Source organism: Exophiala aquamarina (assembly GCF_000709125.1).
Source record: "Exophiala aquamarina CBS 119918 chromosome Unknown aczIA-supercont1.9, whole genome shotgun sequence".
Classification (NCBI taxonomy): Eukaryota; Fungi; Ascomycota; class Eurotiomycetes; order Chaetothyriales; family Herpotrichiellaceae; genus Exophiala; species Exophiala aquamarina.
The window spans coordinates 502,100-528,982 of record NW_013550579.1 but is presented as its reverse complement, the minus strand read 5'-3'; the positions used below and the strand labels follow the sequence as shown (position 1 = coordinate 528,982).

The 26,883-nt window shown below is 51.1% G+C and overlaps 13 protein-coding genes across 13 annotated transcripts; 3 read left to right on the top strand and 10 right to left on the bottom strand.

Moving 5' to 3' along the window:
* Nucleotides 1–824: 824 nt before the first annotated feature.
* On the bottom strand, nt 825–2,238 carry A1O9_09163 (uncharacterized protein; the record flags this gene model as incomplete). Its single annotated transcript, XM_013401857.1, has 4 exons — nt 825–1,208; nt 1,283–1,542; nt 1,612–1,792; nt 1,852–2,238. The coding sequence occupies 4 exons, from the start codon at nt 2,236–2,238 to the stop codon at nt 825–827; spliced, it is 1,212 nt and encodes a 403-aa protein (XP_013257311.1).
* Nucleotides 2,239–2,941: 703 nt separating this feature from the next.
* A1O9_09162 (uncharacterized protein) lies at nt 2,942–3,889 on the bottom strand (the record flags this gene model as incomplete). The annotated part of the gene is made up of 3 exons (XM_013401856.1): nt 2,942–3,234; nt 3,316–3,664; nt 3,722–3,889. 3 exons carry the CDS (start codon nt 3,887–3,889, stop codon nt 2,942–2,944), a joined length of 810 nt encoding a protein of 269 aa, XP_013257310.1.
* Nucleotides 3,890–4,385: 496 nt separating this feature from the next.
* Nucleotides 4,386–6,172, top strand: A1O9_09161 (uncharacterized protein; the record flags this gene model as incomplete). Its single annotated transcript, XM_013401855.1, has 4 exons — nt 4,386–4,682; nt 4,761–5,132; nt 5,204–6,001; nt 6,068–6,172. The coding sequence occupies 4 exons, from the start codon at nt 4,386–4,388 to the stop codon at nt 6,170–6,172; spliced, it is 1,572 nt and encodes a 523-aa protein (XP_013257309.1).
* A 107-nt stretch (nt 6,173–6,279) lies between these two features.
* Nucleotides 6,280–6,786, bottom strand: A1O9_09160 (uncharacterized protein; the record flags this gene model as incomplete). Its single annotated transcript, XM_013401854.1, has 1 exon — nt 6,280–6,786. One exon carries the CDS (start codon nt 6,784–6,786, stop codon nt 6,280–6,282), a length of 507 nt encoding a protein of 168 aa, XP_013257308.1.
* A 488-nt stretch (nt 6,787–7,274) lies between these two features.
* Nucleotides 7,275–10,174, bottom strand: A1O9_09159 (uncharacterized protein; the record flags this gene model as incomplete). The annotated part of the gene is made up of 4 exons (XM_013401853.1): nt 7,275–8,295; nt 8,363–8,478; nt 8,550–10,106; nt 10,142–10,174. 4 exons carry the CDS (start codon nt 10,172–10,174, stop codon nt 7,275–7,277), a joined length of 2,727 nt encoding a protein of 908 aa, XP_013257307.1.
* Nucleotides 10,175–10,912: 738 nt separating this feature from the next.
* Nucleotides 10,913–13,073, bottom strand: A1O9_09158 (uncharacterized protein; the record flags this gene model as incomplete). Its single annotated transcript, XM_013401852.1, has 3 exons — nt 10,913–12,631; nt 12,682–12,915; nt 12,945–13,073. 3 exons carry the CDS (start codon nt 13,071–13,073, stop codon nt 10,913–10,915), a joined length of 2,082 nt encoding a protein of 693 aa, XP_013257306.1.
* A 656-nt stretch (nt 13,074–13,729) lies between these two features.
* On the bottom strand, nt 13,730–14,064 carry A1O9_09157 (F-type H+-transporting ATPase subunit epsilon; the record flags this gene model as incomplete). Its single annotated transcript, XM_013401851.1, has 3 exons — nt 13,730–13,813; nt 13,868–13,982; nt 14,033–14,064. 3 exons carry the CDS (start codon nt 14,062–14,064, stop codon nt 13,730–13,732), a joined length of 231 nt encoding a protein of 76 aa, XP_013257305.1.
* Nucleotides 14,065–14,634: 570 nt separating this feature from the next.
* A1O9_09156 (PiT family inorganic phosphate transporter) lies at nt 14,635–15,235 on the bottom strand (the record flags this gene model as incomplete). The annotated part of the gene is made up of 3 exons (XM_013401850.1): nt 14,635–14,798; nt 14,852–15,046; nt 15,109–15,235. 3 exons carry the CDS (start codon nt 15,233–15,235, stop codon nt 14,635–14,637), a joined length of 486 nt encoding a protein of 161 aa, XP_013257304.1.
* A 63-nt stretch (nt 15,236–15,298) lies between these two features.
* On the bottom strand, nt 15,299–15,544 carry A1O9_09155 (uncharacterized protein; the record flags this gene model as incomplete). The annotated part of the gene is made up of 1 exon (XM_013401849.1): nt 15,299–15,544. One exon carries the CDS (start codon nt 15,542–15,544, stop codon nt 15,299–15,301), a length of 246 nt encoding a protein of 81 aa, XP_013257303.1.
* Nucleotides 15,545–17,089: 1,545 nt separating this feature from the next.
* On the bottom strand, nt 17,090–18,883 carry A1O9_09154 (uncharacterized protein; the record flags this gene model as incomplete). The annotated part of the gene is made up of 3 exons (XM_013401848.1): nt 17,090–18,043; nt 18,098–18,819; nt 18,841–18,883. 3 exons carry the CDS (start codon nt 18,881–18,883, stop codon nt 17,090–17,092), a joined length of 1,719 nt encoding a protein of 572 aa, XP_013257302.1.
* Nucleotides 18,884–19,352: 469 nt separating this feature from the next.
* Nucleotides 19,353–20,905, top strand: A1O9_09153 (ubiquinol-cytochrome c reductase core subunit 2; the record flags this gene model as incomplete). Its single annotated transcript, XM_013401847.1, has 4 exons — nt 19,353–19,610; nt 19,664–19,838; nt 19,893–20,737; nt 20,810–20,905. 4 exons carry the CDS (start codon nt 19,353–19,355, stop codon nt 20,903–20,905), a joined length of 1,374 nt encoding a protein of 457 aa, XP_013257301.1.
* Nucleotides 20,906–21,488: 583 nt separating this feature from the next.
* Nucleotides 21,489–23,462, bottom strand: A1O9_09152 (uncharacterized protein; the record flags this gene model as incomplete). Its single annotated transcript, XM_013401846.1, has 1 exon — nt 21,489–23,462. One exon carries the CDS (start codon nt 23,460–23,462, stop codon nt 21,489–21,491), a length of 1,974 nt encoding a protein of 657 aa, XP_013257300.1.
* Nucleotides 23,463–25,654: 2,192 nt separating this feature from the next.
* Nucleotides 25,655–26,661, top strand: A1O9_09151 (uncharacterized protein; the record flags this gene model as incomplete). The annotated part of the gene is made up of 2 exons (XM_013401845.1): nt 25,655–25,786; nt 25,840–26,661. 2 exons carry the CDS (start codon nt 25,655–25,657, stop codon nt 26,659–26,661), a joined length of 954 nt encoding a protein of 317 aa, XP_013257299.1.
* Nucleotides 26,662–26,883: the final 222 nt, after the last annotated feature.

The following is a 26,883-nucleotide window of genomic DNA, read 5'->3' as shown; positions in this document are numbered from 1 at the left end:
AAGCGGCACGACAACTCCATGAAGTTCACTAAGGCCAGGACAGGGGTGAGCTACGGATCTATGTGGTCCAAGTGACCACGGCAACGTATCAGAATGGATCCCCATGTCGTCTGATATGGCTAGGCCTGCACCGAGATGCAAGGGAGGGAGGGGCCCACAGTCCAGGCCCAAGAAAGCATAGCCAGAGCGTGAGATATTTCCTATCGATCTGCACCAAATGTAAACACTGTCTGTGCTTATCCATACGAACAACCGCCTTCCACGATGTGTGAGTGTGAGTGTGAGTGTGCGTGTGCGTGTGCGTGTGAAGTGTGATATTGAACTCGTGTCAAAATCGGTAAGATCTTTTGACATGTCTCTCAAAGCCTTCCGAGTTCTGTGTCTATGCATCTAGTCACAGGTGGCCCAAAGTATCTAGAGAGAACTACAAGCCCAAGCATATAAAAGACATAAGTGTTGGCTGATATTCACTACTCCCTCCACAATTGCACACTATCATAAACAAATAGAGCCCCTTCTCATCTGTGCCCTGTCGGATCTCGCGAGCGTGTGATGATTCTGAGCAACCTCTGTCTCCGGACGCAAAGAACCTGGTGAGGCAATCCGGCTCTTCTTGATCCCCCACAACACTGTGAACTGACACTCAGTCATATCGTTTCTCGCATCAATGTAGAAGTATAAGAGTAATAGCACCCCTCCTTAGACACCGTACCACATAGCTTCGGTGTATATAGACAGGCTCTCGGCCCAAAAGGATAGAGCCCCTCAGCCAGTTCATTCAACCTACCAACAATCAAGCCACAACGACTTGAGGAGGCTCACCCTCAACCCGAGGGCTTAATGCCGTGGCTGCGCTGGCTATTCGTGGTGGTGAGGGATTGCGCCTCGTGCAGGCGGTGGTTGCGCGGCAAGATCCCGGCGTTTTCGAATGCTCTCAGAGTTTCGATCCAGCATTCGTACGAGTCCCAGTATCCAGTATAGCCAAACTTGCGTGCCTTGGACATGGACGACAAAGTCGGCCAGGCCTTGCCGACCGACCAGTCGAAGAAGAACCAGGTTCCCCAGTCGAACGCCTCCTTATTGCCACCGTACTTGTCGCACACTCTGTTCCATATTTCCTTCTTGTCAGCGGCCCAGTCCTCCATGCGGAACGAGTGTGCCATCGTCTCCTTGTCGCCCATCTCTTCCCATTCAGTCTGGTCCGGGATCTAGATGTTTGCGGTCTCCTCAGTTTCTGCCAACATTTGCGTTTTCGGGGCTCAGGTGGTGGAAAGAAACGTACCTCCATGCCTAAGTATTTACCAATACGTCTGAACAGATATCTCCAGATGTAGGTGTCGCCATTTACAGAGTTGAAGGCCTCGTTCTTAGTGTGCTCTTGGGTGGTGGCCCATACCGACAAATCGGCGATGGCGGGCGCATAAGAGCAATCGTCCACAGCGTTGTAAAAGTACCTATTGCCGGGGAACTTGGGGGTTTGACCCATTTCTCGAGAAATGAGCAGATAAAGTGCGAGAGTGATGGCCTCGGACATGCCATTCTCTGTTTCGGGGTAGCTTAGGGTCAGCCTTCAGGATAAGAGACGCTCAGCGCAAGGGATGCGCTACATACTGCCAGGAGTGAAACCGATGATGCCGTTAGGTCGAATAATACTGTACGACCATTTTCGCTGCTTCTGCATGTCAAACATGAAATCCTCCTGCGCGTAGTAGAAGTTCAGCCCATGGTCTTCGTAGCGGGGCAGATCCTCGGTCATTGGACAGAACACAGGACCTAGGTGAGGACCGTAATGCTGCGCATCAAGATCAGCAAGACTTTTCGCGGGCGTCAAGAGCGGGAACGTTGGGGCACCTTTCCTCCGGTCTGGAGACATATCCGCTCGAGATTTTGCCCCGCTATCGTGTCGATAGCGACGAGAAACGTCTCGAAGAGGGGCACGTTATAGTCGCGAAGCTTTGTAAAGTCGTCCGTATGGACATAGGAGGTGTAATACGCATGCGTGACTTTCTCACAACTTCGGGAGAGCGTGGAGATGACGGTCTGGACGGGTTCGAGAAAGTCGACCGCCACAAATTCGACGCGGGGATCTTGCCAGTAGTTCTTGAGCGGGCTTCGCGAAGTCACCACAATCTTGGACCACTCTTCCCTTGGCTGACGGATAAGATGCTCGACGATTGCATTGCCGCTGATACCGTTGCAACCAGTCACAAGGGCGACCTTGGGGGTCCGGGGAGGCATGATGAGAAGCTGAAAAGAATAATGAGATCAGGGAGGAATATTACGATCGATTCAAGGCAGAACGAGGTCAGGGTTTAATTTTATCTGTGCTCTTTTGTCTTCGAGGCTTTAAGAAGGTCAAGTCCTCCCGGAGTTGGGCCAATTGCAATCAGAGGGTACATGAATACAGCACTTACCAGTCAGTCCTCCGACATGGGGCCCTGGGATCGCATGTTGGGGTACCTCCGAAGCGGCGGCAAAGTCTAGGCATCGTCGACAAACCTACAAACCCACAATCCGGATTGAGTTGCGGGGATCGGTTGCATATGCGAAGTCAATTTCACATCGCCCTCTTCTCCCCACAACGTGTTGCTGTTCGGTGACCTGGTCAAAGTGGATGTGAGAATTGACTGCATTCACATGTAAACGAGGCCAGGAAGACATAGGGAAGAGCGAGGAGCGGAGGAGATAAGGATAGAAGTGCTTGTGGCTTGACAGATAGTAAATAGATTCTTAAATATATTCCACACAAGGCTATGAAACCAGGTTTACTAAGCGGTATCCGCTATGTATCTGACCTATCTACGGGTCGACATAGTCAGGTCTGAGGTATGTGTCGCGCACCAGAACGATCCTCTGTCCAAAGCAGATTGCAAAGTCGTGATTAGAGGTGACGATGCAATACATTTTCCAGGCAAAGAGCTCCCTGCATGCAGTGTTCGTATCATCCTTTCAAGGCCGCCTTGATTTCTTCTCCGAGCTGGTCCACGTCGAAGGACCCAATCCTAGGGCGATCAGCCCATTCAGCCAACTGGGTTACCATGTCTATAACAGCCTTGACGCCGTTGACTGAGTTTCCAATGCCTAAAGTGGCCTTAATATGACTTTTTGTCTGACGAGAAGCACCCAAGGCCATGATAGCTGTGGCCACGATCAAGTGCGACTCCTGGGGCTGGAAGACCTCCTCGTTTGCTTTCGCGATGAGATATCCCCATGTGACCACGGTCGAAGTCGTGACTATTTGGGGCTATAGATTAGTTTCCCTAAGGCCTTCTATATACTCGATTCCTTTGGCGAAGAGGGAAGGCGGTGGCTCACTTAGATCCGTGAAATAGCTGTCCATCAAGGAGAAGATCTCCGAATTGCCTACACCACGATAGACCCTGGCACGAAGTTCGGTCCCCTTCTGGACGTCGTCCTTAGTGATGGTCTTTTTCCGAAGACTCTTGGTCGAGGCGTATCCAGCGCCCTTGCGCTGAATGACTCCGATCATGCCATAACATGCTGGCATACATGTCGGGAGACCCAGGTAAGGAAAGATGATTGTAATGGCCTCTCGAAACCGCAGAAACATATACTCGGACTGCTCTGGCGTAGCAGTCGCCGTCAGATCGTCGAAAAGCCGACCAACGACGTCTGCACGGCCGACGGCACAACAGGCTGCGACCTTTCGCGGTCAGTAGAGCATCTAAGCGACAGAGGAAGTAAGGGACTTCTCTCAGACAATCAGAGTGTTGGCGATGTTTTTCAGTTCGGGTTGCGACGAAGCCAAGCGGGATTCAAGGCCGAGGAGGAATCTTCCGTCATATGCCTTTGAGCCAGGTCTCACGTTGGTTGAGACATATTTCTTGTCCCATTGAGACATGAACTCCTCTGTATCCCAGCTCGCCATGATTGTAGGATCAAAGCGAGTTGGAAAACCCCAGAATGTGAAAGGGTATGGGATTACTGATGCCGACGTCTTGCGATGAGGGAAAATCGGGCGGTACACGAATCGAATGAATTACAACGTGGTCGCTTGGATCAGCAATAGTACCTGGAGCGCCAGGAGGCGAAGTGAGAGGATCGGTCCTTGGCCCAATCTGGTCTCGGACCAGCTAGAGGCCAGAAACACTATCTCTTTCGGACGTCGGACTTGCCACCAGCGGGCTTCTGGGGGCCCCCGTACCGGCTGTCCGAATTTTCGGCGCTTGCTGTGGTATCAAGAATTAGCTCCGGCTGCAGGAAAGTGGGCAACCTTGGAACCCCGAAACGTATGGGCTCCCATCATAATTGGCATCGTCAGCCATACTGGCTCTGGTCGTGTATATCGCAAACGTAATCCAGGCCATTAGTAGTAGGATAGCGAGTGTCTCAGACATAAGCAGCCACGACAAAGTACCATCAATATGTTGACAACAGGCATCTCAGGCAGCATCCTACTCGTTCTCTCCATTGTGGGACTGGTCGGACATTGCCTATATAACAAATATGCTTACGGCATCGCCAGCATCCCAGGGCCATTCTTCGCGGCCTACACGGATATCTGGAGATTCGTCATCGTATGGCGACGTCGTCCCGAACGCACACACGTGAAGCTCCACGAGAAGTTGGGCCCGTTGGTGAGGTTGGGCCCCAATTCGGTCTCGGTGTCAGACCCAGCAGCTATTAAAACCATATACGGGCTGGCATCGGGATATGTCAAGGTAAACAGAGAAACAGCCAGTCACACATTTCGAAAATAGTCAAGAGCATGTTGCTAATTGAGTCGGCGAAGCAAATAGTCCTCCTTCTACACTGTCCAGCAGCAGGCCGTATCACGAGATGGCCACCTGTTGCAGGGCATGTTCAACACCACCGACGAACAGTACCACGCCAAGCTCCGGCGAGCCGTGAACAACGCCTACGCAATGAGTACCTTAGTACAGTTCGAGCCCATGGTGGACTCGACCAGCACCGAGTTCCTCAAACAACTCGCTCGGCGCTATGCCGACAAGCCCGACCACATCTGTGATCTAGGCGAGTGGCTGCAGCTTTACGCCTTTGATGTAATCGGAGAGCTCACTTTCTCCAAAAGGTTGGGATTTGTCGAGCGTGGCGCAGATGTAGACCACATCATCAGCGACTTAGAGAAAGCTTTGGGATATTTTGCAGTGGTAAGATTTCCTTAACCTGGGTCCTGCGGTGCCACGTGCTTAGGGCCCACTGCCTCGCTCACTCGTCACAGATCGGTCAAATACCATTTCTCGATAAGCTCCTGATGAAGAACCCGCTTCGAATGTGCCTTAGCCGCTGGGGAGTCATCAATGCGACTTCTCCGGTGGCTGTTTTCGCCAAGAGTCGCATGGCCAGTCGTCTCGGAGGGTTGGGTGAGGAAAAGAATTCGGACGAATCTTCCGCGAAATCCAGCACCAGAAGACGGGACTTCTTATCTCGCTTCCTGGAAGCCGGTGAGAAAGACCCAGCCTTCATGACACCCGAACGGGTTCTGTCCTTGACTTCGGCCAACGTTTTCGCGGGTTCTGACACCACAGCAATTACTCTCCGTGCCATCTTCTATTATCTGCTCAAGAATCCGAAGAAACTCGAAACCCTCCAGATGGGCATAGCCCAGGCGGAAACAAACGGGCTGTTCACTCGCGAGGACAAGCTCGTCCGTTGGACAGAGGCTAATGCAATCCCGTACCTGGGTGCCGTCATCAAAGAATCCCTTCGCATCCACCCTGCCGCCGGGCTTCCGCTTGAGCGTGTAGTTCCCGAGGGTGGGGCGACCATCAGCGGTCACTATATACCAGCGGGCACGATTGTGGGTTGCAGTGCGTGGACGATCCATCGAGACCGTAAAATCTTTGGTGACGACGTCGATGCCTTCAGGCCGGAGCGTTGGCTTGAACATCCCGTCAAGGCCGCAGAGATGAACCAAGTCCTGTTCTCTTTTGGTGCAGGAGCACGAACTTGTGCTGGGAAAAACATCAGTTACCTGGAAATGTACAAATTGGTGCCTGCAATGCTCAGAACCTTCGATGTAAGTGACATCTCTTTGCGACCTCGCCTTGCGAGAGGGTGTTCAAACTCTGACCGACTATCGCAGCTCCAACTAGCCTATCCCGAACGCGAGTGGCATTTGGACAACAGATGGTTCGTGAAACAGAGCGAATTTTACGTCCGACTGACCACGAAAGGTATCATAAGATGAAAGGATGCTTGGGAGGCTCTTAAGGCAGGGCCAAATAGCGTTCCATTGGTCAACTGTAGCTTTACCAGCTCGGAGGTCCGCCTCCGAATGGTCATTCGAGAACACAACTAGCCTCCAGATCCAAACAATGCAGAGAGATCCTCTGATAGCTCCTTCCCCTCCGTGACTGGCGCCTTTGCCGGTAGCATAATGGCGATCAACCGTGCCCACTCATCGCTGTCATTGTCCCAGCCATGCATGGTGGCCTGCTGTATGACAAAATCGCCTTCTCGTATCTTCGTTCTGGTACCATTGTCCAGGGATAGGGTGATCGATCCTTTTGTCATTATTACGTAGTCCAGCGACAGGGAGCGGTGCAGAGCCCCAACGCTTCGTGGTGGGATATCGACGATACGGAAAATTGAACCCTTATTCACAAATCCGGTGTCGGTGAGAGCTGCATCATCCCCTGAGTTAATGTTGGCCGGGCTCGAATCGCTCGACCAGATCAGGGCAGAGCCAGCACCGTGTGGCAACATGTCCACCGAGATTTCACTGTCGCGCGCCACAATAGCCTGCCCCTGTGCATTGTGCGAGGTCACGACGCGGCGCATAGGAGATAGTGGTGATGACATCGTGGCAGCCTGTTCGCGAATCGTGGATCGATCAAACAAGATTTCGAGGATGCTGCCAGGAAACTTGAACACAGCGAGCTGAGCTCTTGTAACTAGGAGAGGGAGCCAGAGTATAAGCTCGTGGCGGTGCGAAGAACAGGAAGGAGCATCCGGGGACCGGACGGGGGGGAATGCGGCCTAGTTGGGGTTGCCGCAGTGCGGAGTGATGCGTGTCACCGCGCCCAGTCGGGAGTGGGGTCGCAAATCACCTAAGCGCGGTGTTGCAGGAGGATATGGACCTGTATCTCCTGATTCGAAAGTCTTGAGACGCTGCGAGTACCGCCAGGGTATAATGTAACGCCTTATCCCGATATGTGCCTGTGGCGCAAGCTAAATACTGGCTGGAACCATTGTCAGTCTGGTAGGCGGCAAGGCGATTGTCGCCATTCCAGACGTCCCAGCACAGTACAATATGGAGGATGGTTCTGGCAAGGCTTTTAGTTGCGAAGTCATAGGTTGGCCAGACCGTCAAGCTCGCCGAGTAGGGATTCTGCAAGATAGGACACGTTCTTATGCCGTCTCAGAGAGTCTGAACAGACCTGCAAAACCGTACTTGCGTCGTCTATAGGCTGTAGACTGCCATCCTCAGCAGTAAGACATGGTCCGCCCATGTCACGTCTTAGAAATGGTTGCCATATCGGATCGTCCGGTGGAAGTCTGTCGATCGCAATGTTGGGCGTCATGGCGGAATCGGAGCGCTCAGGTCGCTCGGTACTATCTATCATACTTAGAGTCCAGAGAATGATAGCCACTCGATGGAGAGCGGATGGCCACCATAACGGGCGAATCTCGGTGTCCATGTTGTGCAAGATGCGCAGTATCTGGCCGCAATGAAACACGGCTTCTCGCGGTCGGCGTACGGCGGTTACAGACAACTGCGGAAAGGCTTGGGGCTGCTTTGAAAATGCTCGCGAGAATTGCTCTACGTGCGACCAAGACACAGCCAGCTTCAGGTTGAGAAGATGGTAAAGGATTTCTGTCACCTGTTGCAGAGCGAAATGCCTCGTACTTTCCACGTCCAAACCACGAAAAACACTCCACCATGTCTGCAGGAGAGACTTGATCTCGTCGAAGCGCAGTGCTGAAGAGGTATGGAATGCGGTTGGCGAGAATCGCGACCGTTCCTTGTCGGAAACACAGAGCATGAGTTCACACAACTGAGCGGTCAAGATGTAAATCGGATATAGAAGGAGACGCAAGTGGAGAATCTGGAGTCTCGGTTTCCAATGATCGAGCTTGTTGTCCAGAAGAGATTGAAAGAGCTCTGGCAGTGAGGTTTGAGCGGGGACGAAGGCGGTCGGCACGTCAGCCTCTGGTCCATTAGTGCTTTTCCAGCGCTGAAACCAAGTCGGGGCGTCAGGTGCCAGCCAGAGATCGTCGCTGTCCGGCAGAGCCTTCTCCAAGTCCGGTATCGTCAGTGTTGGACTTTTGTCGTACAAAATGCTGATCTCTGCGTCAACCATAACCAAGCTGTAAACAAGTCTACAAATGTCAAACGACCGTGAACCAAGATCTAGAGGTTTGGAGAGCTACATACCTAGAAGTGTATTCTCTTTCTAGCCAGGAATGCCAGAGCAGCTCGAAGTCTGCCCCGTCGGACGAGACATACGGCGCGGGTGGATCTCTCTCAAAGAAGCGCGAGTGCTTCGACAGCTATTGTATATAAACAGGGCTTGTCAGAAATTCCCTCTCCAGGTCCAGGATGTTGTGATATCAGTGCTTACCATAAGATATTGATGCATTTGGCCGAAACTTGATTCCATGAGCCACTTGTCGCCACTGAAAGCTGCTTGATACGTGCTCAGCAAAGCACACTCGGCGAGAATCATACTCCGCGGGTTGGAGTTATCTTTGTCTAAAAGATGCAGCGTTGTCAAACGACATATCTCGAGAAGACCCATGGAGAGTCGGCGAGCTTTGATGGCAGGGTCCCTCATCGCGCCATAAGCTATCATTAGCAATAGCATGACGATGGCAAGTTGCTCGTGCCTGCCGGAAGCGATTGCATTCGGATCGAAGGATCGTTTGTCGACCAGGGGAAAGTATGGCTCAAAGCTCGTCAAAAATGTATCAAGATAGATTTGCAAGATGGGCGTAGGGGGGAGCATCAAGATGCTCGAGGAACTATACCGTTTCAAATCTGCCATCAAAAAACGAGTTCCAGGATTGGAGTTGACATTGAGCGAGTCTAGAGTGAGCCGAAAAAAGTTCTGCGCCGTAGCCAAGATCCTCTCCCTGGTCGTTTCAGCAAGTCTGACATTCTCGAAATACTCGTGTTCCTTAAAGTGCTGGGCTCTCCAGGTGATAGAGATGTGTGACCACGGCGCAGCATCTGCGTAGTTATCTCCTAGGCGAGCGACGTTTTCAGTCGAGCGTGTTGGGGTTACCGCGCTCTGGGTTTCAAGGGATGGAGCCGAAGAGAGAGCATCCACTGGAAGAAACAAACTGTGAAAATTTGGAGTGGCTGCCTGAGAGGCGAACAACCCCTCCCATCCCCAATCGAATTGTGAGAATACGTGGCTAGCATTCTCGAGGATGTTAGGTATACCTGCATCTGGCTGGGACTGAGAGAACGTTTGACCATTTGCTTCCTCGTGAAGAGCGGCATTTATGTCGTCATTGGTATGTTGGGGGTCGGTTACGACAGCAGTTTGTTCGGGAAATAATGGGTCAACGTCGAAGCCTTCTAAGACCGGAGTGAAAGCTTGTATCGTCGCAAACTGGCCGCTGGTTTGTCTTGACTCGAGCAAAACGGAGGGGTTTCGGCGATTTGGAGGACTTCTGAGGGAATTGCCGCTACGCGGTTGTCCCTGATTTTCGGAAGGGTCTGAGGCTGAAAAGTTCTGTTGCGATTGGGGAAGCAGCTGTTGATCAATGACAGACAAGAACGGAGCTTGGGTCGTCGTTATGGGCGAGATCTCCAGAGAGTCTGCTGCCTCGTGCCTGGCAAGTCTGTGCTGGTCGTTCGATGACCTCTCCGGCACATTGAACCCTGGATCGGTAGAACTGGGCCGTCGACGTGAGGTCCGCGGGAGACAAGATAGGTTCTTCAAGCGACAACGACCACAAGGGATTTGGCGATCACATTTGGTCTTGTTTTTGGCGCAGCGTAGGCATGCAGCTTGCAGGCCTTTTTCAGAGGCATGAGAGGAGCCACGGTCCGAAGTCCCGGTGATTTGCGCCGACGTTATTGATGCTGTTTTGGAATGTGTGGTTGCGTGTTTTTGAGCAGCATCTCTTCGGCGCGGGTCAGAAGCGCGAAAAGACGAGCAATAGAAGTCCTTAGTAGGAGGGAGCAGCAACGGCACAGACTTACTTGCGACTGAAGGTCAACTGACACACATCGCATGTGAAAGGACGGACTTTTGTATCTAGAAGCGGTAGTAGAATGGTGAGCAGCTGAACTAGACTCGAAGGCAGTCAACAACAAAAAATGACCTTACGGGTGAGGACATGACGCTGCAAATGCTCCGTCCGGGTGAATTCTCGGCCACAATATGTGCAGAAAACCATTTGACACGGACGTGTAGGGGTGATTCATCTGAACAAGGGATTTAGGGCGTGGTTACTCGGTACTCCGTACCTTAAGTTAACGACAGCCGTGGTGATGGGAGGCGACGGATGGTATTGAGTGAGGGATACCGAGTCCAAGAAGTGTAGAGACGACTCTGAGCCGAGGCGGGCCCCGCCGCTGCATATGGCTACTGTTAGCCGGTAGCCTGTAGCCTGTAGCCTGTAGCCTGTAGCCTGTAGTTAGGCGGTGTGTAGGAAGTTATAAGTCTTAACTGGGGGGTGCTGGGCAGTGGCAGGCTGGGGGTCGAATGGGGACTCTCCGGTCATTACTCCGTGTACTCCTTCGTACTTAAATACTGGTTATACCTATCCTAAGTATTTTCGTCTGACGTGCACTTCCCCGCATATACCACGTGTTGCGAGCGTTAGACCATCACATTGATGGCTAATATTTAAAATAATTGTAAGCGTCAGACATCGACATGTACACTTGACTCGGATCCAATGCGACAAAAAGTGGAAATACAACGAACGGGCAGTGCCTATGGATGGTTTTGAGATATTCTTCTGAATTCTAGCTGAGCACTTTGGGAACTGCCCACGCCGGATGCCAACGATCTCGATCTCCCACTTGTGGAATGCTTATTCTCATACCGCGAATCCCTTTTGATACATCCTCGCCTTGGAGGCCTTTGATCAAAGCACTGATTGCGATGCTGGTTCCAATACAGGCCTTGATAGAGTTGCGCACTTCCTTAGTCCATTCTCTCGCAACAACCGGGGCCATGCCCTGGTCTTCTGCACCACTACTCGTGTTGGTTGCAGATATATTGCCGGCAGAAACAGCTTGCGAGTTCCAATTTTCTTTTAGAACTTCCTCCCACGCCTTCTTGGCTGTCTGATTGAGCAGTAGAGCTTGCTCGAGAACCGTACTATCCGACAATTCCTGCAGAGAACATGCCTGCTGTGCGACATCTGGTGGTAACGGCTCGGGTATTGACAGGTGTTGGAAAGGGCGCATTCTCAATTCATATCTCAAATGGTCTGAGGAGTAGCTCGGTCTTGGCTGCACCAAATGGCCATGGCGCTGGACTACAACGAGAACCCTGTGCAATGCTTTTGCCAGAGCCTCGGTAGCCTTCAACCAAGTGAAATGCCTGTAGAGCTGATGCAAGGTTTTTTGCATCTTCTCGTGCTGACCCTTGCTTTTCTGTTGATCAACCGAAACGAAAAAGCTGATACGTTCCAAATGTGACAAATGGGTGCTTGATAAGTACGATAAATACCAGTACATGCTAGAGTATTCATGCGGAGCATAAACCGAAAGTTGAAACCCCATCTGCACAATTCCTCGAAGCTGCATCAACTTGTAATGGTAAACCCAACTGCTGAGGGAATAGGAAAATGTAGGTTCATCTGCGTCTGAATACATCTGAGGTTGTTCTCCAAACGAAGACTGCACAACACTATCAAGCTCTTCAGCTTCAGCTTGGATTCGATCCCATTCAAGTGCTGCATGACACAAGTTGCGACGGACTCGACTTCGATTCAGGCAAAATGTTCGGAAGAGGTTGAGATAGGACGGGCCAAGTCGGTTGATGAAGTAGTCAAACTGAGCAAGGGCTTGGATTTGTTCGCCGTTCAGTGCTGGACTGGTGCCCGTGGCTTCGGTGAGGAGCATGCTATTCGGTAAGACCATCAATTGTAGGTCCTGGGTGATGAACTGCCTCAGCGTAAAACGACCTAGTATGTTGTCCTGCAGAGTTAAAAATGATTGGAGTAGGGCTCGGACATAGACCGAGGGCTGTGGATCTTGAGCCATAAAGCTTTGATATGCTACGAGTAGGTCCACACTACACGTAATTTTGAGCACCTCGAACGCGCGGGTAGCATCCGTGACAAGCTGTTTGAAGAAAACGAAAGCTGCCTCTTTTTGAGTCACAATCATCGGTCGCGGCGGCACACTGCTGGCGAGTCGACGTTGCATTTTGAGGGTAAACGCATCTGCAGAGATTGATCGCCCAAGGCCGCTGGTCTTTTCAACAAAATTGATCAGAGATGTGATCTCTTCAATTGATATTGTATCTGTTGATGCCCCGGTGGAGCAATTTTGGAGAATGTTCAGAAGGAAATATCGCACGTCCAAGCGAGCTTTCAAGGCGTCATGAAGAGGCAGCTTCAGCCCAAGTTTTGGAAGACGAGAACGCGCACTGTCAAGGTTGGATAGTATTTCTTGTGGCGGAATTCTCGATAGCAATGGACGATTAAAGATCTGAGTTGCAAAATCTTCTTCCTAAGTTTGACAGTCAATTGCTGATGCTTGATATTGGAATCTAACCGCACCTCGTAATAGTGTTGTTCCGAGATCATTGCGAGCACAAGGTCACAGCATTTGATCAATGCTAGGCAAAAAGGTTCTAGAATGACTGTAAGGATGGAGGCATCGGCTTGAGTCCCCGAGACGTCTCGATGGAACTTGGCATCTGAAAGGGTTTTGGGTTCCGGCCAGAGAAGTCGCTCCACGTAAACTGAAGTAAATAGGGTCTGGGAAAGCGGATATCCCTGGTGCCAGGCGACCTAGACATGGTCAGATGCGCACCTCTCACCAGTTTCGAGTACTGTACTTCACGGTACATCAACTCATCCATGAGCCATATCGCTTCCTCGAGGGAAAGAGGAGTAGTGAAGTCGAATTCTTCAAGATCCGAATCTGGATCAGTGCAGCCACTGTCCATCTTTGGATCACCAATCTGGAATCTTCATCAGCACAAGGATCCCTAGCTCTGGCATCTTCAGTACCGACTTCTAAGGCACCAACGGCCTCAAATAACGTAAAGGCTTCATCCTTGACAAGCCTACCCGCAGACAATTCTGTGGCCAATCAATGGGGGAATGTCAATATGTGTGAGAAACTCACTCGATGCCGCATCTTGGAAATAACTTGTTATCTCATTGACTTGAATGTTTGGATGGAGTATACGGGGTTGAACCATGTCCTCGCCTCACGACTGATTGGAAATGCCAACCGTGTGACTACGACACTACGGTGTACCCGCCGAATGAAAATTACCGGGCTTCAATGAGGTACGATTATATGATGGAGGTGACGAAGTGAAAAGACCCAGGGCACGTGGTGGTCATCGACAGGCGTTGTCAATGGTGGAACTACGGGAAATTTATGAAGATATCGAACGTTGGGACGATGGAGGTGGGCCAGAACTCGGAGTTGTCAGGTGCGCCTACTTGGTACCTAGGTTACTCAGGTCGCCTTCCCGACCACGCAGCCAGCCTTTTGCAAAAGAGCTCTGTGGGGATATTTTATTTACAATGCATGAATACAATCAACGGCCCATCTACAACTCACTCGTCGGATGCTCAGTGCGAGTCACCCTCATTTAGCTTCTTGTGATGCCAGCTCCTGTGCAGCCGCTGCGTTGGCCTCGCCCAAGTTTTTATTTTCTCCTTGTTTGCCGTTCTGGCCTCCGTGTCAGTCAAGCCCAGCACGCGTTGCAAGAACCACTCTGCTCACCGTCCATTTTGCGAATCTCAATTCCATCTCTCCTCGTCTCTCAGCTTGTAACCGGGGGCCCTCCTTGAGTGAGCGTCGGACCACTCGTGCTGCAATTGAAAGATATCGGTTGTAGCTGTCAAAGTCAGCACCGTGAATGAATCGGAGCAAAAGGCGAAAACGTACGTGATTCCGGCAGCTTTCCAAGCGAAAGCCATCTTTGCGGTGAGAAGGACACGGGAATGGGAAGTGGAGGAGTGGTTATTGTAGTCGTCGTGAAGCTCTTCTAAACTCCAAGCTTGGGATGAGTTGCAGCTCCAAAAACTGCGCCGAGCGCCCCTAGCGCCAAGCCGCGAGTGCGGACGGAACAACCTTCTTGCGAAAGTGACAAAACCCTTCCGATCTTTGGTCACGTGCGAACTTAGATTTCCTTTGTGCAGGGCTTTCGTTCCGAATGTTCTTCCGTCATTCAATTTCCTCAGCCGAGTTACCAGAGATGATGAACTCTAGAAGTAGCGGCAGAACATGTCGGCTAACCTGTCTTTCGGCTCAGTGTTTACGTAGGTTCAGCTGATGGAATCCTTTCCTTGCGCAAGAGCATTGCGAACAAAAAAGGCTTGCGATTTCTATGAAGACATACTGGAGCTATCTCTCCACCACTCCATCTCGTAAGTGGGCACAACTTGCTTGTACACGTACAAGACCACTCGCCACAGCTTGGGCCATCTTTCACCTGCAATTAAACGCATTGTCCTTGGCGTTCTGAGCCTGCTACCAGATCCTTCCCTTTAGGTCGCAGTGGTTGGCATCAGCTCCCAGCTTGGAGCATTCACGATAATCGCCATGGGAGAATACGACACAAGTCCAGCAATTGGCAAAGTCCTGATCCAGTCGAAGTATATCCAGGCAAGCATGCGCCAATTGATTGCCCTGAGAGTACCACTCCAACCGCCTGTCAAGCTGTTAGCCATTCAATCCAGAAGGGATCGGTTGAGGGAGACTAACCAACACCAACGGTTGCGCCGGTGATACATTGTGTGGTGGGGATGGGGAGCGCTAAACGTGTCGCGGTGACAATGGTCAATGCAGCGCCGAGTTCGATAGAGAAACCGGGGGACGGTGAGTGGACTGTGAGTCTGTTTTCAAGGTGTCGCATCATGTTGTACCCATATGTCCAGAGACCAGTCGGGATCGCGGCACCTAGGAAAACGGTAAGCCCTTGCTTAATGGAGATCGGCAAAATCCATCTGTCGTTGGCCTACCTCCATATGCCAAAACCCACATTGGCCGCTCGCTCTTTGAGCTGGCCTCATTTGACTGCCAGATGCCATAGATGGCGGAGAGAGGACCGATGGCGCCGTACCCGAAAGATACGACCGCTGCCTTCATGCTGGGGTGCAAGAGGTCACTTTCGATACGCCCTGGGGTTTCACGCCGTTAAATGGATTGAACTCAAACCTGAAGGAAGGAATACAAATGCTCAGTCTTGTTGTCATAATGGGGAACGTGAACATGAATCTTCGACTGGTCCTTTGCAAGGAAGCTCGCGGCGAATCCTTTCGGCTTGACGGTAGCGGATTGTTCCTCGACAATATCACGTTTCACTCGTCGGAAGAAGTAATACTTAGCGCGTGCGGTGAAGCCCCCGGTGGCCTTCCATGGGTGCTCAAAGGCCTTGCGGCTGGCCTTGTCTTCCATCGTCAAAGGGACGCCACGAGGCTCGCTCCTCACCTCTCCTCGAACGAGATAGATGAAACACCGGAACCCGTCGAGGTTAGCACATTCTTCTGTCCTGTATTCCCTACACTATCCGGAGCAATCTTTCCCAAGAACTCGTGCCTGATGTTATATACCACCTTCCTCCACCCCCCCTCCCCCTCCCCCTCCACCTCAGGCGCTGAAAGCATCATCAAATTTTCTCAAGTCACATCGTGGCAAGAAATTAAACCGAGCAGTGTCTACAAGCCAAAAATTCAAGAGATCCAAGCAATGCTAACTTGGACCCTCAGCCTTGGGTTGTCGTAGTTTGATAGATTTAGGAATTTCAGACTCCTGAGGGCAGAAGCCGAGATAACGTACCCAGAAGACCTAAAGAGCCAAGGTGTTATCGAGCAGCATGTGGGCGACTGAAAGTTCCTTCATAGCTGGGGATACCGATGCGGACCCTGTTCGACCATCACCTTGGCCGTGACTCGGCACAGTATGTGATTTCTGCTTAGGCAATCAAGACATTTGGGAGGCAGCGCGCGAGGAATGGTTATATCGATTGTGCGTGCGTGGAACAATGGTCGCGATCGATTGGATAGATCGGGTGTCCGGACTCTCAGTTGTTCTAAACCAATTGCCACAGAGAAACGGACCCGCTTGTACAGGAGCGAAATAGTGAGACTCTATGACTTATCGGGTGTTGGACTCATATAAGCTCGAGAAAGAAAAGGCACGAGAAGGAAGCAGAGGTGCAAGAAGGTCTTTGGACATGCATCTGTTCGATCCCTAAGATCGCATTTTCGTATTGAACAGATCGTCGTCCGACCTTGACGGGTTATTGTTATCACATTCATATTGGGCAAAACGGGATCAGATGCGATTGGATTACCGCATTCGTTCATCGATTAACCAGGGAGGCAATGAACAGTGAACGATCGAAAGCTGGCCTAGATCTCACAGATGCTCGGTTCACCAGTCAAGATCGTTCGATCACCCCGCCACGCTCTTGATATGCCGAGACAGTAAACTCCGAGTCCTCAGCGGTCCAGCCAATATTTCAGCGAAGCACTGTATGGCTATCACATGGGATGCACCTTCGATAACCGTGTACCATACGAGTAATTTTAAATGTCCCGCACCGAATTCTGCCACCTAGGAGTACAGGACTAGAGGACTTGCAAGTCTCGACAGCTGGACATGCCGCATTCTCGAATGAAGCCGTGTGAGAAGTGATTGGATCGGAGTTGAACCCCAGTCGAGTCGACTAGGGACGTCCACATCTCTACGCACCCCCAAGTCTTGTGCCTGACGCTGAACTGACCAATACGAACTCTTGTATAAGGGCAAGCTCCGTGAAGTGCTTTTGAGAGCCCGAGTAGTTACCAGAGTCGAAGGTGCAGCTGCAGAACTTGCATAAGGCCCAGATGCTCTTTGGCACCTCGAACAATTCTCTGGAAACATCCTTAGATGTGACATTTGACTTCCGCTTATGTTAGCAAAGATCTGATTTCACTTCAAAACCAAGGACGATGAAAATTAGAGATCACGCAGGATCGAGACGGCGTCATCAATACGGCTGACCTCTGCCATGAACCAAGCCTCTCTCTGTCGCCACTGACTCAAGACTTTTAGTTCTGCTACAGAGAGGATATCCTCTTCGAGGCCTTGGACATCCGTGCGTTCAATCTTGGTAAGGGTAGTGGCAATGCGATCTCGTTCGACCTCCAACCGCTGAAATAGTCTCGACATAGATTTGTAGAGCTTGTTTAGGTACATTTTCTGTACCCTTTCGGCATCGTAGAACCAAAGGAATATTGTTCGATTCGGTTGTCTTTGCGGTTCTCTTGGGACCTCCTGCAATTCTAGAAGCCCTGCTGACTGCAAGGATGCTAGACTCTGTCGAAGTTCCTTGGCATTGAGCAGCCCAATCTCTTGCAGGTTCTTCTCGTCCAATTTACCCTTGTCACTCAGCATCCGGACAATTCTCAATTTCGGATCGTCCACGCGTAAGCCCTCCGCTACAAGCCGCATAAGCTCTTGGTCGCGGAGAAAGAGGCTCAACTTTTTTTTGTGCACAAACCATTCATCCAAGACGGAGTTGTATTCAAAGAAAGAGAATGCCCCTTCTGCCAAGATTTCTAGATGACGAATAACGTCTGTCCGGTGGTGCACGCCATTGCTATTCGAGGAATGGAAACCATTGACATGTCGATCAGAGGACCATCCGTTTGTGCTTGGCCTGGTATTGCGAAGAGGTTCGTCGTCGAAATGCACGTCGTCCAATATTTGGTCGATGTCCAACTTCTGTGGAGTCTCGGGGAGATCGGTTGGCGAAGGAGGCCCGAGTGGGTGGAGGTGCAAATCGATTTGCTTTGCCGCGGCTTTTGCAACTTGTGCAGTTGGCTGTCCAAACATTCGTCCAGCTGCCCTGGCTAGTAATTGATTACGCAAGACAAACGTCAAGTTGGAATAATTAACACTGAGGAGAGTCTAGGAAGGAATAGTCAGGGCAACCTGGTGATACAATCGTGACGAAGAACATACTTGTTTCCCAAAGGCTGGCCCATCGTTCACATCGACTGAAAGCTCATGCAAGACCACATCCGCCGACGTAGTGTCGTCCAGATGTTGTTTAAGTTGTTGGAGAGCCTTCGCATCTTGATCCGACTGTGCCTTCTTACTCTTTGCTGTAGGGCCACTACCATCGAAAGAGTTCAAATGACGTTCGATCTCTTGCCGAGCATCAAATATCGACTGAAAATGTGCATCTCTGAGCTTGGTGATATACCTGTTGTCAATGAGATGTACTAAGGCGGCTCGAAAGGCCGAAGAATCGATAGTTTCTGGGTCCGAGATTCCCGCAGTATTTCTAAAACCATTCACTTGTCCTGAGTGATTGTGAGTATGTCCGACGTCGCCATTCCTACACACTCGGACCTCTAGTTCCTGTACTGTTGCATAACCCAAAAGAGTCAGCTCTCTCAAGGTCTCCGCAGCTGTAGGCCCTCCCGATTCCCGCGCGAGTTGAATCAGGCGACCTGCCCTCAACAGCGGATAAGCATTCTGCTGGTTTGCTTGATATGTTGATAGACCATCAGCGTTAGTATGGTGATAAATCAGCCGAAGCTGGATCAGAGCAGCCAGTGCAGATTTGACTTGGCGTAGAGGCAGTCGACATTTTTGGGCGATCTGGGGAGCAGAAAGGCGGCCTTTTTGACATAGGATTTCAAAGAATCGCTGTTTTGACGTTAGAGCCAAGCCCGGAGCTAGATATCAATAACACTGACAGCAAGTAATGAGCCATAAACATCCTGCACGATATGACAGCATAGCTGGGAGTAGTCCTGCGGTTATCGTCAGGGTTGAGTTCAAGAGAAGTTATGTGAGTCAATACCTCCATGACCGTCAAGCTCACGTGATCGTTTGATCACCAGCAAGGATCATCAGTAACTCTGAAAGAAGATGAGGGGGTAGAGCAAGTTCAATTAAATGCTATAAAAGAGACATCCGGTTCTAAAATCTCCGAAACCAGAAGATTCGCGACAGAGCATATTCAAGTCTGCTGGGAGAAGTCGAGGCCTTGAAATCGCTTGGTGGTTGTAGCCTTTGCGGAGATGCAAAGACGTGCAGGTGCAAAAAAGTCACAAGTTTCACGACGGCAGGAGCAGGCCGGGGCTTGGCGCGCTAGTGGATTCGTCCAATGCCAGACTTCCCAAAGCTCATCAATAGCATCAATAGCTCCTGCCAGTGGCCTTGAAAGTACGTCGACCATCTTGCCCACCACATTCACTACTTCGCCATGGCATCACCAGCTTCGCTCGGCTCAAGAGCCTTACGGGCTAGCCACCGAATCCCTCGAGCCGCTTTCCAGACCAGAGGTCTTGCCGCAGCCGCCTCGGGCAGCTTTCAGTACGAGACTGGAGATGCTTCTGGCCTCAAATATGCCAGCAGAGACCTACCCGGAGCCACAACCACCTTGACCGTCGTTGCCAAAGCTGGAACAAGATATCAGCCATTGCCCGGCTATTCCGATGCTCTAGAGAAATTTGCATTCAAGGTGGGTGTTTGTGGAAGGCCGAATTCATCAGATTCAAGCTGACCCTTTGGCAGTCAACCACCAAACGATCCGCCCTGCGGATTACCAGAGAAGCCGAACTCCTCGGTGGGGACCTTTCAGCATATCATTCCCGTGAGAATCTGGTCCTGAGGGCCAAGTTCCTGCGCGAAGATCTACCATATTTCACTGAGCTTCTGGGAGAGGTTATCACAAAATCTAGATTTGCGAGTGCGTGCCCGAAAACAGAGAGAAAATTGTACAACGGCTGCTGACAGATAATAGCACATGAACTGAATGAAGAGGTTATCCACGTCATAAAACTGGCCCGGAAGGACCTTCTCGCCAAACCACTCTCCTTAGCCTTGAACTCTGCTCACGCACTCGCCTTCCATCGCGGCCTTGGAGAGCCCTTGACTGCCACATCCTCGACGCCTCTGAAATACCTTGATGCCGAGGGAATTGCTGCATTCAGCACAGCTGCCTATTCGAAGTCTAACATTGCCGTTGTCGCGAACGGAGCAACTCCGTCCGAATTCTCTAAATGGGTGGGAGAATTCTTCGGTGACGTTCAGGAGTCCCAGCGGAAGCTCTCCAGCCCTGCCTCAAAATACTACGGTGGTGAGGAGAGAATCGCGCATGACTCTGGGAATGTGATGATCTTGGCCTTCCCTGGTTCTAGCTCCTTCACTTCTGGTTCCATCTACAAGCCCGAGATATCGGTCCTCGCCACACTTCTGGGAGGTCAGTCCAGCATCAAATGGTCACCTGGATTCTCCTTGCTGGGCAAGGCAGCTTCAGCCTACCAGCACTCCCGCGTCGCCACCCAGCATGCTGCCTACTCGGACGCCGGACTCTTGTACGTGACGATCACCGGAAACGCTTCCCATGTGACCAATGCCAGCAAGAGTGTGGTAGACGCCATCAAGAAAGTTGCAGCTGGTGAAGTTGCAGAAGAAGATATTAAGAAAGCGATAGCCCTGGCGAAATTCCAGGCTCTCGAGGCTGGACAGCAGATCGATACCGGGCTTGAGGCGACAGGCTCCGGCTTGATCGCTGGCGGAAAAGCATTCCAGGTCGAGGAAATCGCTACCGCGATTCAAAAGGTGTCATCGGAAAAGGTCAAAGCTGTAAGTTTTATCCGCTTTTTTCCCTACTGAAATTCGCGTTGCTCGTGAGCTGACCATTTTCACCTCAACTAGGCAGCCAAATCACTGCTGGAGTCCAAGGCTTCGGTGTCGACGGTTGGTGACCTCTTTGCACTACCCTGGGCGGAAGAAATTGGACTGAAGGTATAAGCGTGAATTTTGAGGGGGTCGCGGTCGATGCTGCCGGGGCTAGTGGTCCGTCCGAGGTGTAAAACTTGAAACTTGTACATAAAGCAGGGGACAATAAAGTTCAGAAAATGCCAATACCGATACCAATACCAATACCATACCATCCAGAATTCATAACTGTTACGACTCATCTCCGCCTCTATCCACGTTGCAGATAGAGAGGGAGTGGGAGGCAGAATGTGAGAGTTTGCACGCTTATGCAAGTACGTACATATATACACACGATTTGGATTGCTATTACAATGTACTACTCCTAGGGAGTAGTATGTCTGTAGAGCCATGTAATCCAACAGAGACACAAGTTCTCATTTATTGCGTGGGTATGTGGACGGGGAGCTCCGTTCGACTAGCTAACCAAAACACTTTTCATACTGTCATCCATCATCTGGGGATCTGGAACATCGTTCACTTACGGGCGCTGCGGTGCGTTAATGTCGTGGTAGTGAAGGGAGAGGCGAGGGTGAGGTCCGGCACCGGGTGGGGTATTGTGGGCAGCTGGATGGTCGGATCTAGTCGTGAACAAGCAATGGCGTTGCTCAAGGATCTACCAAGCATAGGCGGTAGAGAGGTGAATGTCGTCGCGAGCGTCACCGTTCCACTCGTCATCGTCGGTGGGTTCGTCGTCCAGGAAGTCTTCTTCGTGGAATTGGTCTTGCGTGGGTCGCTGGTCTGAAATGACTAGGTTGACAATGCTGCATCTTGCGTGTCGCACGGACGAAGTGGCAGAGTCGCTGTCGTCTGTCGTATCTCTTGATGAGGACTTCTCGGAGTGGACACGCGCAATACGTGTACTCTGTCGCTGTGCAGGCTTTGCAAGGATTGCAGATTTCGCAGGCCTCTTCTCAGATTTGGCAGCCCAATTGATGGGCGCAGATGTGTCGAGGAAAACGTTTTCAAGTGTGGAAAGCCATTTCTTTCGCAGTGTGGCGCGGTCTCTCCAGCTTGATCGCTTCAATATCGCCCTGATACTGAGTTTCTTAAGTCGTGGGAGGTTTTCTGAGGAGTCCACAAGTGAAGAGAGGAATTTTTCGGCGTCGTCAATGTCAAGTTGGCGCACGTTATCCATGGAGATGGTGACCAGGCTTCCTGGCCAGGTTGGGGGACCTTTGGGGAATAGAGAATCCCAGAGTGGGTCCCGGTCGGAGTAGGAGGTTTCGTCTGCGTAGAGAAGGTCAACGTCAAGAACCTGCAGACGAGGGCAGATATCTTTTAACTCAGTCATGAACTCAAGTGACATGGATTGGCTTCCGAACAATTTTAATGTGGTCAAGTTATGTCCCCGCGAGGTGAGAAATTGTCCCAAAGCGGAAGAGGTCAGCTGTGTGCAATTCTGGAACTCAAGATATTCGAGCCGGTTGGGAATGCACGAGATGCCAGCGACGTCGATGAGCGAACAAGATCTGAAAGAAAGACGTCGTAGGTCGCTCGACGTCTGTAATGCTGCCGTAAGCAAGCTTTGCGCTTTTGCAATTTCGACGTCGCTAGACTTCTTGGGAAGGCTAAAATTGACCACTGTTACTTCTCGCAATCGGCTAAAGCATGTTCGTGACTGGGCATGCACGGCAGCTTCCAAAGCATCTATGGGGTTGGGAAATCGGCCATTCCATTCGAAGCTTTGGAGAAGAATGTTTTGTTGATCGAGCTTGTCGAATAGTTGCTGGGGGTATGCCCAATTTGATCTTGAAGGTGCATTTCGAGACCAAGGGTGATTGGGCAGGTCATCGTCATTATGATACAAGCGTAGGCTCCGCAGAAGTGGTGTATTCGCTATGAGTAACTCCAAGTCGATACCACTCTTTCTCATAAGCAGGTGTTGGACCTCAACGTCCAAGGCTTTGATCTTAGTACGATGATCGGTGAATGGCTTGTTCCGCCCTTGTCGAAGGAGGGCAATCAAGCCGTGAGCGCGATGGGCCGGGTACACAGGAGGACTGTACAGAAGAGCAGCCATACATGCTTCGTGGAATGATTTACACAGGGTTGAAGTAGCGCATAACCAGTTGATTGAGGGAGTGGTGGCCGAACGTGCTCCGTAGAGCGGGGTTGAGGCGAAAACCATGATATTCTGGAGGACTGCGTATGGAAGTTCTTGCCAGGGAGGTATGCAACGATCCGTGACTGGTGACGTAGAGAGTTTCGCATGTTGAAGGTTGGAGACGATCTTGGAGGATTCAAGCTTTTGTCGTTTGTATGTAGTGAAGGCGTTCGCAGGCCTTGGTCGACGGTGTGAGCTTTTCTGTGTCTGGACTCCGTCAGACCGTAATCGTGTCCCGATATGTTCTCGAGAGGCTTGAGTAGCAGACGCATGACTTGAAGGGACGGAGGGAGTGGCAGAAAAATCGGCAGGTTCATCAGAGTCATCGTCGGACAACTCTCGATAATTTCGGCGAGTGCCGCGCGCCGGCCTTGAGGATTGGGCTCTCACATCGAAGAAGCTATCAGAATCACTATCGTCGTTTGTGTACCGGATCCTGGGCTTTCGTTTCGGCCGGGATCGAGTTGAGGCATCGGGCTGCATGATGAAGTGGGAGAGATGAAAGAAGGAGGAGCGCACTGTTGGGGTGAGACAGTGGGAGGCGTAATCGTAGTGAGGTGGAGTGTGTGAAGGCGAGATACCAGCCTCGAAGAATGATGAGTGCGCCGCTGATGTTGGACTTGAAAAGAAATGAGCGTAGGATGATACGATGACAGAATTGGAGAGATGATGGCGTGCATGAAACTCGCAGTCGAGCTCGGATCTACCCGCGGCTAGCGCCACCCTGCAGCACTTCCTAGAAAGGCATCTTTGCCGAGAAACATGTGATCAGAACATCAGGGTCAGCGCTCAGCACCTATTGTCGTCCAATTCAACACCATAACTACTATATTCCCTAGCAGTTCTTAACATCAAGGATTATTTGATCTAGACGCCTGAAGTTCTCAAGATGTTGACTTTGTTCTGTAATGGCTTACTAGTAAGGTTAATGAAGATCAATAGGCTCGCGTCCAGGTGCTTCGAGTGCACACCTGTACACAGAATTCCTCGCACGAGTTTACGGATTAGTGTTAGGTGTACTGCAGGTACCAGTTCGTGGTCCGCGAAATGCAAACCGTTCAGGATGAGTATTATTGGCTGGAATGACAAAGTGGTAGTAATGGTACCTGACAGGGTGGGACTCGACCAAAAGGCCCTTAGAAGATCAGGCACACATGGATTCCAAAGGCAGCCCAGGCCTTATAGCCATTTTTAGAACCCGGTTGAATATTAGGATCTGGAATCCTTAGATGGGCCGCACAAGGGCTCTTATGTATGGGAGGGCCTCTAGCTAATGATAGGCGGTCCAAGGACGGAGTACGATAGAGGTTATTGCAGGATGTACCTGTGTCGGCAGCTCATTTGAAGTTGATGTGCGAGACCAGGTGACGTCAATACTACATAGCATCTCATTCGAAATGAGACAACATTATGTTGGAAGTGGCGGTAGCTTTCGAGTAATAGGAGCAGGCATCCGTGCCAGCGCTGGGTGGTGTCTGTCAAATGCCGATTTCTTGTGCCAACAGGGGGATTACGCCAGAGTGGCCGGGGATATGAGGAAGCGGAGATGGGGTTGGACGGCGATGATGGAAATGACTTACGAGTATGATGGTTATGCTGAGTATCTCATCATGATTCCAAGTGCACCAGCTCGTCCCTCAGAGGGTGGACACAATATCCGTCCTCCGTATCAACAACTTGGACTGGATAATGTCCTTGCCAGGCCGTTGATGATCCTAAAACAAATGGAACTCTGAGGGAAGCCATGGCAGATGTAGCGGTGTCCATGGTGGCTGGCAGTGCGCCGGGGGCCCTGGGCCGTGGTCTCTTGGCTGAGTGTGGCTGTCAGGTTTCTACTCCGGGCCCCTACCAGGGTTCAGGGACGACCTTCCAAGCTGGAAGAGCCATAAGGAAGCCCAATTTCCGCTTAACCAAGAGCCCCCCGTCGCAATCACCCCATCAATCTCAATCTCATTCTGGAGTCTGACTCGCGTGCTTGCCCGTCACCAGCTGCACTATTGTTCTCTCAACTACGGGGTACTGAATCCCCTACCGTCGACCAACAATCACCGGCGTCCTATTGCATTATACTTTGGACTTAAGAGCAGTCCAATAGTCAGTACCGACCTGTGGAAGAAGATCTGCATTGGCGAAACGGATAACTCAACGGATGTCCTACTGTAATTCGCAAGCTGCACCTGCGACTCCGCCCGCCACCAGCCCTTGCTTCCCACCTTCCAGGCTAGCAAAGTCACCCTGCCAACTTTTTGGTTTCCCTTGACAGCCTAAGAGTCTACGCGTACTAGTGGTCGTCGACTCGTAGTTAAGCCAATCCTGCATTACCACCTGCGATTCCCTCTACCACTCTTCTTGCGCAACGAAAGACACGCTCCTCCAAAAATACCACCCATCTCACCACTCACCACTGACCTTCGACTATCCGTATGCACTTGCACCAGAGGCCAACTGACGCCCTGTTCTTGCCCTGACTTACTTGTTGTTCGTCCTTCTTCGATCGCATTAATCCCCAAACGCACATCCCACATCACACCAAAGCTCCCCATTCCCTCCTCCGTTGCATGGTGTTTCACAACCGTTATCGCGCCCTCTCGCTCGGTCACATCCACATCACTTTTGCCCTCGACCTCGTCCTTGCCCTCGCCGCTCACGGCACGGTCCTCTAAACGCTCCTCATCATGGGTTCTACGCAGTTTGGCAACTTTCAAGTGAGTCTTACCAAGCTCGAGCCTGCACTACTCGTGCAACCCGAAGCTAACTTCAACTCAAGGACTTCTGTCGAGATTCGACCCTACCCATCTGCAATGTACGTTCGCTCCTTGCCCTTTGTTTCGGCTTTGGCCACTCTCCTAATATGCTTTAGATTCTCACCGACAATAATCAACCGCCCGGGATCGGGTATGTCACAGGCGATGCTGGTTGCGTCCTGCGCGGCATATCGCTCAGTAACAACAGGAACCTCGCGAACCTTGGTTCAATATTACTTTGCGCCATCGCAATCCTCGTCAGCCTCTTCCTCTTATGGCGAGCGGACCGTAAAGCGGCTGCCGTAGGCCGGAGGGAAATGCAACTTTTCCTCATTGGCTTCATCATCATCGAAATATGCGAAATCTTCACAGTTGGAGGCTTCCCTCTGGACAACAACGTCAGGAAAGGCTTTACGGCTGTCCACCTAGCAACAATCACAGCGACATCGTGGATTCTCTTGATGAATGCCTTTGTGGGATATCAATTACTCGATGATGGTACTCCCCTGTCTATAGCTTTGGTCGGAGGAACCGCTGCAGCTCTGTTTATCGGCACAGGCTATATCTCGCTCGACACTGCATTCGACTGGACTGGCTATTGGCAAGATGATTCCTATGGCCCTCTGCATCGCAACGTCGCGCTATACGTACTGTACCAGCTGGCACCCCTGGTCTTCCTCTTCCTATTCTTCATCCTCGAATCCGTCCTCGTCCTTAGGGTCCTTGGCGAAAGGAAACCCATGCTCTATCTCGCCACTGCGGCCCTTTTATTTGCCATAGGGCAGATCTTCCAATATGTCATATCGGTGCATATCTGTAATGCAGCCGATGGCAAAATAAATGGTGCGCTTTTTGAGACATTATTCACTCTCTTAAGTGTCGTTGCAATCTTCGTCTTCTGGTCATCTATTACGGAAGATGACTGGCCTATACAATGATAGTCAAGAATATCCACAAATGGGGTACTTTGGTCAGAGCTCGTTGGGTCATATTCCCATCAACAGCCCACCTGTCTCTTGACATGTACACCAATTCACTGCGCTCTTGGCCACATGCAGGATTACATAATGTTTCGGGAAGGCGATACATGCAGAGATGATTGGCGAAGTGAGGAACTTTTTGCTGTCGGAACATGTGTGGTACTTGAACCCGGGAAAAAG